This window comes from Misgurnus anguillicaudatus, chromosome 6 (assembly GCF_027580225.2).
Source record: "Misgurnus anguillicaudatus chromosome 6, ASM2758022v2, whole genome shotgun sequence".
Taxonomy (NCBI): Eukaryota; Metazoa; Chordata; class Actinopteri; order Cypriniformes; family Cobitidae; genus Misgurnus; species Misgurnus anguillicaudatus.
In genome coordinates this window covers 2,768,409-2,782,271 of record NC_073342.2, presented here as the reverse complement: position 1 = coordinate 2,782,271, position 13,863 = coordinate 2,768,409, and the positions used below count along the sequence as shown (strand labels likewise).

At 37.8% G+C, this 13,863-nt stretch overlaps 1 protein-coding gene across 1 annotated transcript in view; it reads left to right on the top strand.

The window, feature by feature from the left end:
* Nucleotides 1–5,510, top strand: part of LOC129434147 (anoctamin-9) — a 32,991-nt gene extending 27,481 nt beyond the window's left edge. Inside the window, exons 22-24 of the mRNA XM_055193021.2 lie at nt 2,054–2,147; nt 2,239–2,351; nt 2,727–5,510. Coding sequence (XP_055048996.2) covers nt 2,054–2,147; nt 2,239–2,351; nt 2,727–2,829 — 310 coding nt within the window. The 3' untranslated portion in view covers nt 2,830–5,510. The remainder of the gene's footprint in view (nt 1–2,053; nt 2,148–2,238; nt 2,352–2,726) is intronic.
* Nucleotides 5,511–13,863: the final 8,353 nt, after the last annotated feature.

Here is a 13,863-nt window from a genome sequence, read left to right as displayed (position 1 = left end):
TATGTGAATAAACCAAATAAAGAATGTGAGCGTGAAGATATGGACATTGTTATTGGTACATGAGTCAAACAGCATTTGCCCACAACCTCTGTGAGTGACTGATTGGCAGTCACCACAACAGATACTAAAACATAAAACCATGTCTGCATTTGTGATTGTAGAAACGACACTTGCGTTTGAATCATGGTTTGAATAGTCATTAGTAAATCCTTTAAATATGAAAATATACCTTACAGGCTGTAAGTCAGAAGCGGGTGGAATTATGATAATGACCAAAATGTCCACGTCAACAGGCAAAGGAAGTAAACTGTCGCCTACAATCCTTGTGTTTGTTGTAGTCCAAGAAAAGAGATTTCAGTTGGAAATGCTAACATGCCTTGGAATTTGTACCTTTACATATCCTCAATGTACTATATTGAGAGACCCTGGTTCAATAACTGATCCCCTTCACTGGACGGGGATGAAATATGACCCCTTCCCAGCCTATGTTAGAAGGTCCCTCCTTAGAGAAGTATCCCATGCCTGAACTGCCAACAGGGCTAGGAGGTCCGGAAGCCATACTTAGGCTGGGGTTATCAGTAGGAGAGATATCTCTTCTTATCTTACCCTCTCTAGAACTCCCGGGAGCAGAGTGACTGGGGGAAATGCATACAGATGTCGCCTCGGCCACGTTTGAACCATGGGGTCCAGATCGAGCAGGGCTAGATGTGTCAGAGAAAACCATAGGGGACAATGGGTTGTCTCTCCAGATGCAAATAGATCGACTTTTGCTCAACCGTATCTCACCCATATCTGCTCCACCACCTTGGGGTCAAGTCTCCAGTCCCCTGGCCTCAGCCGCTGCCTTGATAGAATGTCTGCTCCCACGTTCTAGGCTCCTGGAATATATATCGCTCTTAGCAATAACATTTTCACTTGGGTCCAAAGGAGAACCTGATGCACAGTCTGCATAAAGGGCATGATGGTATCTGAGGACTGGGAGGAAGTGTTTTAGTTCCTGAAACACGGCTGACATCTCTAGGTTATTTATATGCCAAAGGAGATGATGCTCTTCCCTCAGAGATTGCACTAGCCCATAAACCTAAGTCTCCTGAGCCAAGATGGCTGCCACCATGCCACAACCCACAGCCAAGATGGCTGCCACCATGCCAAAGCCCACAGCAAGGATGGCCACCACTACACCAGAGCCCACAGCCAAGATGGTCGCCACCAACAAGGCTGTGTGCACCGAGGACGCCGCCAACAAGATCAAGTGCACCAAAAATGACAGCAGTCTGTTTTATTTTTTTTGCTCTACCAAGATCCATGTCATGACCACAGAGAGTTGTAAATGATGTGCTTCCCTTATACTGGAAAGTGTTTCTAGAGGAGGGGTACTGTAATAAATGTGAGTGTTCACATTTCATCCCACCACCAGGGGGCACCCTCTCCCAATCAGGACTATGGACACTATTCTCTCAATCTACATCCTACTTCCTGTTGTATATTTAAGCCATCCCATTATTATTTTCATGTTGTCAAGTATTGTCAGTTTATCTGCATACCTAAAGGCATTGTTCATGTTTTATTGTTCCATGTTATGCCTGTTTTCTGGATTACTGATTATTGGATTAGCCTACCATTTTGCTTGTTTGCCTGTTTGGACTGTGTCTTTGGTTTTGGTTTACTGTCTGTTTTTTGACAACTCTCTGCCTGCTGTTCTCGATTTGTCTGCCCTGTTTGTTTTAAATAAACTTCTGCAATTGCAATCCACCCCATGTCTCGCTTGTTACAGCTTTTTACAGATTGTCAGAAAACATTTATTCATAGAAAAGTGGTCATTATATGCTTGATTACTTCTGCCTCCTGCTGTCTGAAAAGTCTTTTTTACACTGTAACACTGTACCATGTAACAAACCAGTCAAAAGTCTGGCTAGTGACTGAGACTTGTCCATCACACCAACCAATATTCCCTGAAACTTAATAAAAATTATTGTCCTTTAAAACTGGTATATAAAGACCTTGGCCTGCACTCTGTAGTGTGTAATATATTTATTCACTCTTTTCTCTTCAGCTATAGAGACTATAGAAGTAACGAAGACTTCAGTTTAACAAATCAGTTTTGGGTTATTCTGGCGGCACGATTAGTCTTCATCATTCTGTTTGAGGTAAATCAATATATACAAGAGAACATATTAGATTTACAATGCATTTGTTTTAGGATTATCATGATTTCTCTCTCTCTTTCTCTTTGAGCAGCATGTTGTGGTGATCTTTAAGTGTGTAGCAAGCTGGTTTGTCCCAAACCCACCACTGGATGTGAGAAATGAAAGACGCTATGATAAACTCAATCGGTTGAAGGAAGAACTGAGGTCAGTATCAAGTACTACTGAAACAGGAAATGCACAGTGAAAATCTTTTAAAATGACAACTGTTGTTAAGAGAATAATAACGAAATTTAGTTGTGTGAGGCTATTAGTGTTGTTTCAGTCATCATGTCTTTCCAAATTTATATGAATTTTCTTTCATGAAAAACCTCACCACTGTTTTTCATGATGAATGTGATTTGGGACTGTATGGTCAAGATCCCAAAATCAATATATTAAAACTTCAGTATTTCTACTCTTATTTTCTGTTGAGGAAAATCATACAGGTGTGGACTGACATGAGTGAGGGTTTGGGGGTGTTCGGTAAAGTAAACTGTTCCTTTATGTTTGTTCTGATATTTGTTTTAATTTTATTTTCAGAGCACAAAGATCACACCAGGACACTTTCACCAAACAAAATGAACATGATAATGACATAAGAACATTTAAACAGAGAAAAACGAACAAGCTCAATAGTATGTGAGCCACACCTTAAAGAGAGTTCACCCCAAAATGATAATTTTATTATAAATCACTTACCCCTGTGACGTTCTAAACCCCAAGTCCTTCGATTGTCTTCAGAACACACTTTTTGGAGATGTTTTTGATGACAACCGGAAGGCTTCTATCTGTCCCATTGACTTTTGTTTGTTTCACAATTATTTTCCCCAGAAAACAAAAGGCGTTGGCAAAAAGTTCCATGTTCCAACAGTTGTTCAATAATAATATTATGAAGCAATGAGAATACTTTTGTGCACAAAGAATACAAAAGGAACGATTTTATTCAACAACTGGTTTTCCTCCTTGGTTGTTCAGTGCGTGTTCATGAGCAAACTACAGCGCATGCTGCTGACGTCACCCATTGACGTATTTTTCAGTGTACAGACACAGAATACGCTGGCAAGTTATTTGTGGATTTAAACTTGAAAAAACAAAAAACATTGGCGACTACGTCAGCGGACCTCTGATGTGCCCTGGGATATGTCTGCCGGGATGCCCAGAGTGGCCAGTTGGTGGTTGGATAGTGCACAACCAGGCCTGGAACCTCTGGATCTGGACTGACCTAACCCCCATCACTAACCGCAATGTTAATAAAATGAGGTGGTCATGGCGCAGTGGATAAGACACATGCCTTTAGTGTGAGAGACCTGGGTTTGAATCCACTGTGACATACCATTGTGTCCCCTAGTTGCTCCAGAGGCGTGTGAACTCTGACATATATAGCAATTGTAAGTCGCTTTGGATAAAAGCTTCAGCTAAATGAATAAGTAATAAAATCTTAAATCAGTGGTTTTTAAGTACAACCCTACCTATCCTAAACCTTATCCCAACTTTTCTCCCCATTTATTTAAAAACTAATCCTAAAAAGTACCCTGCTCTAAACCCAATCAGGATAACCTCAATAAAAGATTTAAGATAAAATATATATATATTTATTTATTTATTTAAATGTTGTCTCTCTTTATTCTTTTCTTTTTTATATAGTTTGTATAGAATCCCATGTTTGGGTTTCATTCCCTAACCAAGGGGTAGGCAACATCGGTTTTAAAGTACCAATGTCTTGCAGAGTTTAGTTCTGGCTCTAACCAAGCACACCTGAACAAACTAATCAAGGTCCAAAAGGTCACCTGAAAACTACAGGTTGGCGAGGTTTAATCAGGGTTGGAACTAAAATCTGCAGAACGTTGGCGCTCCTGGACCGACATGCCTACCCCTGCCCTAACCTAACCCTAACTTTCGAAAACTAACCCTCCAATGGATTTTATTCAACAACTGGTTTTCCCTCTTGGTTGTTCAGTGCGCTGCTGACGTCACCCTTTGACGTATTTTACAGTGTACAGATACAGAATACGCTGGCATGTTATTTGTGCATTTAAACTTGAAAAAAACAAAAAAATTGGCTACTACGTCTGCAGACCTCTGATGTGCCCTGGGATATGTCTGCCAGGATGCCCAGAGTGGCCAGTTGGTGGATGACCAGTGCACAACCAGGCCTGGAACCTCTGGATCTGGACTAACCTAGCCCCCATCACTGACCGCAATGTTAATAAAATGGGATGGTGGTGATGGCGCAGTGGATAAGACACGTTGGTGTGTGAGACCCGGGTTCGAATCCCCTGTGACACACCATTGTGTGCCCTAGTTGCTCCAGAGGCGTGCAAACTCTGACATATATAGCAATTGTAAGTCACTTTGGATAAAAGCGTCAGCTAAATGAATAAGTAATAAAATCTTAAATCAGTGGTTTTTAAGTACAACCCTACCTATCCTAAACCGTATCCCAACTTTTCTCCCCATATATTTAAAAAGTAATTCTAAAAAGTACCCTGCTCTAACCCCAGTCAGGATAACCTCAATAAAAGATTTAAGATAAAATATATATATATTTATTTATTTATTTAAATGTTGTCTCTCTTTATTCTTTTCTTTTTTATATAGTTTGTATAGAATCCCGTGTTTGGGTTTCATTCCCCTAACCAAGGGGTAGGCAACATCGGTTTTAAAGTACCAATGTATTGCAGAGTTTAGTTCTGGCTCTAACCAAGCACACCTGAACAAACTAATCAAGGTCTAAAAAGTCCCCTGAAAACTACAGGTTGGCGAGGTTTTATCAGGGTTGGAACTAAAATCTGCAGAACGTTGGCGCTCCTGGACCGACATGCCTACCCCTGCCCTAACCTAACCCTAACTTTCGAAAACTAACCCTCCAATGGACTCAAAACTTTAATCAACATGTTCGGTGCCCTCGAAATAGTATATATATATTTTAAAAAGTCTCAAGATTCTACTATAAATAGAGATAAAGAGAAAAAACTACTCAAGGTGAACAAGTTTGGGGTGGAGTTTTACCCCTTAAGCTTCATCATTTGCTCCCCTATTTAGTGCCCTTGTGTTTGCTGTCCTGTGCTGATTTGTTTTGTCTCCATAGTCTGTCATGTCATCATGTTTCCTGTTATGCTGATTTTGTTTGTTATTTTGCCCCCTCTTGAGGTTTTATGTTTTTGTCAATAAAGTTTAGTCTAAAAAACATCTGCAGTTGGGTTCTACGCCTCGTGATTCACGATACTAATTCATTTGATACCCACATTAAACATTCAACAATCATTGTATGGTATCATTTTATTGTCGTTTAACATGTCTGAAATACCTATGAATGAGACTGATTAGGACAGCAATAGACTGCTGCAGGCTGGATACAACTGCTCTATTATTCAGGAGTTAAGTATGCATTTTTATACAACAGTTCTTTCTGGTTCTCGAATCTGATTGGCTAAGAGGCGTGCAATATTCTACTGATAACGGCACAGTAACCGCTTTACCTTTCGTATCATTCCGCCACCTAGTGAATGGAGGTCCTCTAAACAGCCTCATCTCTGAATGAAAAAACTGTCCACGCACGGACACACACAAACACGCTGTTTTAAATCACTCTCCGTGTGTCTCGTTAGTTCACTAGCTCGTGAATCAGTGTGTGAATCCCAATCTAAAGTTATTATTCCGTCAAAGATCAGCGCTCTTGGATGTTACGTTAAACTTAATGGAAGTTATGTCTTGTCACATCGTGTGGACGATTAACACTTGGAAAGAGGAATGTAAACTATTTTTTTTCTGGAGCTATATCTCTTATCAGAACGCAAAAACGCCGTGGAACTGCAGGTAAGCACCGCAGCTTTTAAATGTGGACATTGATCATTTACTTTATCGTGACGTGACTATTAAAACATGTTATGAGATATCGCCACTGATATATTTATAAGCAGCATGCAAAAACATCTCTTATAAAAAAACGTTTTATATAGTACTGACAAGAACAAAGTTTAATAATAATCGAGTGCTCGTATCGCGTTAAGAGTAAATGGGAAAGCAATAGCAACGTTATACAAGTATAGTTTCATTAACTTTTACCTCACGCCAAAACAATAACAACACAAAAGACACTAAATATGAATAAAAAAAACAAGTAATAGTTTGATGATGACACCAAATACTGCTGATTTGATCTCATTTTGACGATCAAAAACAAACAAGGCCGACATGAGAGCCAGGGAATCCCTGTCAGAGATGTAGCCCAGAGAGGGCGGTGGTCAGCGGGGCGAGTGAACACTGACGTCCGCTCATGCTTTGGTTCTCATTCGTACCGAATCTTACTAAGCAAGCGTTCAAACAGGCGTTATCTTTACTAATCGACTGCAGATTTAAATATAATACATATACATTCTCGACTGAACTAATCTTAAAACTACACTTTGTGACCAAGAAACGGTAATATAAAGAAACGGCTTTTCCGTCCATTGAGTTGTTATGAGATTCAAAGCAACCGAAAGTGTTATGGTTTTGATCAATTCTTAAGAATCCATTAAACTTCAACATACATTGCAATGTAAGGGTCCACTCTTCAAAATGAATCCCACATTTTAATCCAAAATGACGAAAAATCCCGCAAGATCCTCCTTTGTTTACATGCAGACTTCTGGTTAGTATGATCGATCATGTTTATTTTCAATGAAATGTTGATTCTTATCACTGAAAAATCATGTCTTCCGGCTCCGTTAGATTCTTCCGAGCAAAGTGACGCATTTTCTTCTGTTTTGTCCAATCAGCTAACCTTTAATGCCCAATAAGCGCATTATTAATTGAGTAAGCGAGGTGTCATTTTGCGCACCTTAGGTTTTGACTGGATGAAGACAAAATGAAGCCAGACAATTTCCTAGCCAGCAAAGTTTTGATGGATGGGGTAGTGATGCGTGGGTTGATCCAAAATGAGCAGGTGCTTGCGGTCACCCGCGGTTACCCACAGTTACGAGTCATCCAAAAATATTTTTAATGATATTCAGGTCATGGTCGGTCGGGTCATTTGAAATAAAGATGCCAATGAACTATTTTAAACAATTACTACTTTTAAAAAATGTGGGTCGGGTACAATGGTGTAGGTAGGTTGTTTATACATTGACCTGCGCATCACTGGTAGTAACCAATCATAAACCGATTACAAGGATTCAGTGTGGTTGGTTTGCATCTGTAAAATGTCCTGCTAAAATGTTATTCTAGTGGCTATGGGTAGTACACAGAGCTCAGAGAAAGGATCAGATTTTCTCCACACTGTAAACCCGAACAGTACAATGTACTCATTTAAAATATATGAACTGAACTCAAACCTGTAAAAAAGTTTTGTGTGTTTTAATGAGTTCACTATTTTAAGTTCCACAAACTCAAATAAAATGAGTCAAAGAACTTTGCTAACTCAAACATTTTATTTATTACTTCCAAAATGAGTAATTTCAATACCACAGCCTCATTGTAACAAACACTGCAAATAATTACAAACTTTTGGTGGTTGTGATGAGTTCAATTTGCCAGGTAAGCTAAGAAAGAGTCTGGCACTGCAAATTTACTTTTGTTTAAAGTTAAAACAACACGATTGGTTAAGGAGGTTCCAGTTCCAGCTTTGCATGAGCCCACAATATGAGAATTTTTTTAAATTAAGTGATATTTTATGTGGCTTTCAGTAAAGAAAAAGACTCAATATTGTTAAACACTTATTTATGTTGGAGATTTAGAACAGTTTGCTATTTTTAGTTTTGTGCTTAATATTGTTCAGAAGTGTAGTGCCTGTGCCCAAAAAAGTTGGTTTACTTAAAAATGTTGATGTAATCAGTTTCATATATGTCGCACATGCTTTGAAAAACTGGTGTGTGCGATGAATACATTTTCCATTGTAGCGGACTTGAGCAGCGTCCAAATCCAGAGTCACAGCAGACAGCCACCGTCAGATGTCGCCGGTGTGTTTGTACATTCATAAAAAATGTGTTTGATTTTAGATACATGGCACAGTGTGCAATCCCCTTTAGGGAGAAACAAAAAAGGTTTCATGTTATAGTTTTGTTTGCTAGTATAAAAAGTTTGTGTTTTAGTGATGTCTGCCCACAAATCTATTTTGCATTTATGTGTAATGTTGAGGTGTAAGAGATGTTGTTTCTGCATTCTTCAATTATTAGCAAATACAGAAAATCTTTTTCTAAAAACAATTTAGTTTGTATTTGTACTCTGTATGGGAACTTAATGTAAGTGATGAACTTCATTACTTGTGTTTGTTTATAGACATGATAACTTAATGGTAATAAAGTTTATGTTTGTGTTTCAACTGTTTGGCCTGCGCTATAAGACTTTCAACCTAGCACCAGTGCTATGTGCAAAAAAGTTAACGTACAGACCTAATATATAGTACTGGTTCTGCATTTTGTTATCTGATCAAATTAAAAAGACATCAAAAACGCTCCGAACACTTTCAAAACGCTGCAGCTACCGCAGTGTCAGAGAGGCACTGTCGAGGTTCTGCACGCAGCAGTGAGAAAGCGTGCATGCGAGAGAGAGAGAGAGAGAGAGGCGCTGCTGAGCGCTTGCAAAAGCACATGAAGCCGTTTTAAATAGTAAAATAAAATGTAAATGGTAATCATGGAAAATCTATTTGATTTGTGCCAGTGTTGAGTCTGTGGCAGGGCGCCCTCCTTCTTCACGTTCGCGCGAGTCTCAAATCAAACAGTGATTGACAACTGGTCCAATGGTGTGGTGGGTGTCTGACAACTGGTCCAATGGTGTGGTGGGTGTCATGGGCTGCGTCCGAAACCGCATACTGTATAGTAGGTACTTAATTAGATGAAGTACCTACTTACTTAGCGTTAAAACAGTAGGTACTGTATAGTATGAATCCTGGTAGTATGAATGAGATTCGGACGTACTACATCCGCCATGTTGCTACATCACGTGATATACGTCGTCATCACGTCATGTCATTTCAGCGCGAAAACAACCGCATGCATCGTCTTCTTCGTTGCATAACTCCTCTCCAGGGGCATCATCGGATAGTGAAGCGTCAATCGTATGCACACTGCAAAATTTAGCCGGAAGTAGTAGGTCATCCGGGTACTTTTCGCATACTGTTTTTCGAATACTATGTATTCGGACATACTACTCGCCTCGCCTACTGCTTTTCGCGTACTATATAGTAAGTAGTAGGCTGTTTCGGACGCAGCAATGGTGTCTCTTTCCTCCTGTTTAAAAAACGTGCAACTGTGCTCGCTTCGTCTTCACGTTCGCGCAAGTCTCAAATCAAACAGTGATTGACAGCTCTCTGGTCCAATGGTGCGGTGGGCATTTTCAGGTTGACAGTAAATCTAGCTGGCCCAATGAGATTGGAGGGGGGGCACCAGTGGGGGCCAATCATATTCCAAGGGGAGGGGGGGGGCACCCCATGCCCCCCCTCTAGACACGCCCCTGCCTGGATGAGAGACCGCCTGACGGTGCGCTGGCGGAACTATCGTTTTTTAATCCAAAGCCCATGAGAGAAAGCTACGTGTAACCATGTATCCAAAAAAGCATGAATGAACCTTCTTAGATACATATTCCTAACTGCATGCATTACTAGATGTAAACATGGGGTGAATTTTAAACCTGTTTATTTCTCACATCTGATTTACTGTCTGTCAATGAACCAAAATATCCAATGCAGTAACTTTCGTCAAGGTCGTTCAGGATGTCTAAACTCCTTGATAGACCTTAAACTTACTTCAAATAGCAGAGCTCAGCCAAAGAATTTTGGCATATTAAAGGCAATTATGGATTAATCTGTTTTTACCAAGTTAATGAAGTTACTCAGTCAGGAGCAGCGAATGATTTTCTCCTCTTATTATTGTCTCATTTAACTAACTTTAATGACAGAGACTTCGACAGGTTAGGCTCATCATAAGACAAAATGCAATTATTTAATTAATTTGATAGAAAGAAAAAGGGAACAATACATATTAATGAACATTTTCATAAATGTAAATATGTCAGATTATAGCCATAGACTAATATCCATCTGCAGACCCCTTGGCAGAGTGATGTTACATGCCAGTTAATAAATTAATACAAAAACACTATACAGTCTATATACAAAAAGACAAGGATAAAAACAGTGATCACATAAAATGTCAAATAAAATGTTCATTCGTTTAAGACATGCAGTGACCAGTCGTTTACTAAGACAGCTATTTTAACATATGAGCATGTTCGGTTCATGCCAAAAAAGACACGAACATGAACTCATTCAAGCTCTGCCGGCCGGCTATCCACGGGTACGATGCCCTTCGTCAGGTTCAAGGCGGCAGTCCAGTCCAACTAGTAATCATTTGCTTATAGAGATCACTTCACGAATAAAACCTCTGCGTTTTGTTTTAAAACAGTGCAATCCGTAAAAGAAAGGCCAATCTTCTTATTTTTTTTTTCGGTCCACAGAAAGACAATTACTAAACAGACTTCCAGCTAACGTTGAAATCGTTTAGTATTAGCACGTTAATATTCCCTTAATATTTGTGTTTAATAAAGTGAAAATAACAATAGAAAGCTTCATATGAATAAATATAATAAAATCAATCGTAATTGTAAAAAATAGCAAATGATTTATTGATTCGTTTATTGAATCATTTATGAAATACATTTTGTTAAATCCGCTGGCAGTCTTATTGGGCTAATACCACTGACCTTTAACAGACGAGCGAGATTTATTAAGACATTGTAAAGCGAATTTGGGCAAGAAATATGAAATTTTAGTGGCATTAAATTTCCATATGATAAAATTCTTATTAAAAGTAATATAACTTGACTGTGTATCATTATTGTTAGATAAAATTACTCGTATAATGATATAACATTTAGCTCATCGCCCACCCCTATATCCGCTATTAGCAAGCCATGTTTAAAGGTTATTGTTAATCTAACAGCTTTTTTCATGCAACTGTTATTCTGAAAGATTCTAGATTAATGTGTTCTATCTGTAGTTGGTGACCTAAAGTGGTGGGGGGGCCCTGCAGTAGCTCATAGCCCCGGGGCCCAGTGAGCTCTTAATGCGGCCCTGATCCTGACTGAGAAAGATCAGAAATATTTGTGTGGAATGTTTTCCCATAGTTATTATATTATTTATAAATGATCAAATTAACATTTGGATTACTCGATTTATTGTTTAACATTGAGTTTCACTTTCATAGCTAGACAAGCTTCTGTAATGGCAAAAGAAACAGAAAAAGAAACACTGGACACAAATGTTATGGGTCTTTTTCACTTTATTAACATTTATATAACATTACATTCAAATGATTCTTGATTGTTTTATTGCAAAAATATTCTCAGTTTGCTTAAAAAAATAATAATAATCAGCAGTATTATATGATTTAAACTTTTATGTACTTTTGGAGACATTTCCATCCACTGTGGGTTTTAATTTGACCACAACTTTCTCAATTTTTTAGCAAATGGAATGATTTTTGGTGACAAATCTTATATTGACACATATTTTGGGAAAATGCTTTTAAAAACTTAACAATACACCGTGGGCAAATTCACTACCCTTTCATGTTTTTTGAGATAAAAACATCGACTAACTTAAACTTTTGTATAAATGTATCAAATAAATATGTTTTCAAATGTTTTTGCATAAATTTGTTAATAAACCTCAGCACTGATCAAAACTACCAAATTCTTACAAAAATAACTCTTAATTGCCAAGTTCATGTCACTGATTTGGGGGGGGGGATCTGTTTTTGCCCCCTTGACTTCAATTATAATAATTTTTTTTGATTGCAAAGCCATGACACCATATTTATACATTCTTGATTGTTGGTGGTTTTCCCTATTGGGTAGAGGTAAAATGTGTCATTTTTACTGTTGATCACCAGGTGGCACCATTAACCCTTTAGATTTGTTATTGCATTACTAAAAACTTACTGATTATTGCTTTTTGAGACCTTGTTTTATTTTTGTACTTTTTCTTTGGAGTATTTTGAAATTGTTGCTAAAGTATGTGTAGGTATGGTCTCAATGTCCATTATTTCATGTTTCAAGGTGAAATGCTTGCTCTGCCACAAAAAGCTGACATACAGCAAAAATACTTCTCCCATGCTCCTTTTACTTTTTTAGTTCATACTGTCATTCTTCAAACTGTGTGTCAATTAATTATAAGTAATGCATTAATTGCAGACACGTCAAGAAAATTCACATGAAAAAATATGCATTTTTTTTATAACCAGACAATAAAAAAATTCTGCTTAGGTCATTGCATTAAATATTTTTATTTAGCTGCTTATTATTTTAACAGTAGCTAGGTGTCACTAGGGAGCAATGCTAAATAAAGCTTTGGGTGAAGCAATGGGCTGCGAAGTGTCAGTTCCTGCTCGTTTTCAGTTTTAAGGGTTTGGAGTTGCTGGATGTAAAGAAAGTGTCCAAGTAGGATTTAAGTTGCTTGTAAAAAAATAAAAAAGTAAGGTTTTGCACCCTGAAATGTATACATTTATGTAAGAAATTAAAAAAAAAAACTTGTGTGAAAATCTGCATACAAAAATACAGAAATCCTTCCAGAACAGATTTGTATAAGAGCATTCTCCAGAAGAGATGAGAAGTAGATTCATCTTCAGCACAACAAAAACACAAAGAATCAATTAGGAAACATTCTTCCATGGACTATTAACAAATTGGCGAGTAGTAGACAATGTAAGGAAGAGATGCAAATAACAGTTTAATTCTCCTGTTCCTACCAGAAGAGTTGAATAATAAAAAAAACTGATAATGATTGTATCAAAAGGATGAGCAACTTACACAGAAATTTGGGATTTAGCTGAGTCTCTGAGAAGAGTAATTGCTTAATAAGGAATGGTATCCATCACTATAGCCTACTGCCCTACAAAGCCAAAGCGCATTTGACGCATTTGGTCAAAATTGAGTTAAGGGTTGAAATGGACTGGTGTAAAAGACTTTAAGGGCATTTTCTCGGTTTCAGTGTTTGCGTAGTTACTGCACTTAGCCTTTGTAGGGCAGTATATCAAAATCTCGTGGAGAGACAGGAATGTTATTATTTGTTCAGAATATGAATACAAATGTCAATCAACATTGATTAATTGAGAGACCAACATAAAATTATTACTCACCCAATCTGGGAAAAACAATTACTTTTTTTTATAAAGAATATCACAATTATCCCAAATAAAGTACTGGTGAAGACTAAAATTGTGTTTATAAATTAGGTGCCAGGTCAAAAGTGCTTGTTTATGAAAATTAGATAATTTAAGGGGCAATTTATTTATGTTGCAATTACATAACAAATAAGAAAGGGAGGCCTCCCACTTTATGTATTGCTGTTTCTTGTGTTGCTCTAATTGCTTTTATTGTTACCTCATTTGTAAGTCGCTTTAGACAAAAAGGTCTGCTAAATGACTAAAATGTAAATTAAAAGTTTGACAGCAGTCTATCTTTCGATAGTCATGTTTACAACGTCTACCGCATTACATTCATCTTAGAAATATCTCAAAAATACGCCATATGCTTTCTGCATCAGATGCGTCCATAGAATTACCATTAGAATACAATCCTTTTGCTACTTACCCCCCAAGCTCTGGAATGATTTACCCAATCAATTTAAGTCTAAACTGAAGAAAAGAAGAAATATTTCTTTAACAAAGCATTCACATAATTTGTTTGGTAAATCTACTTA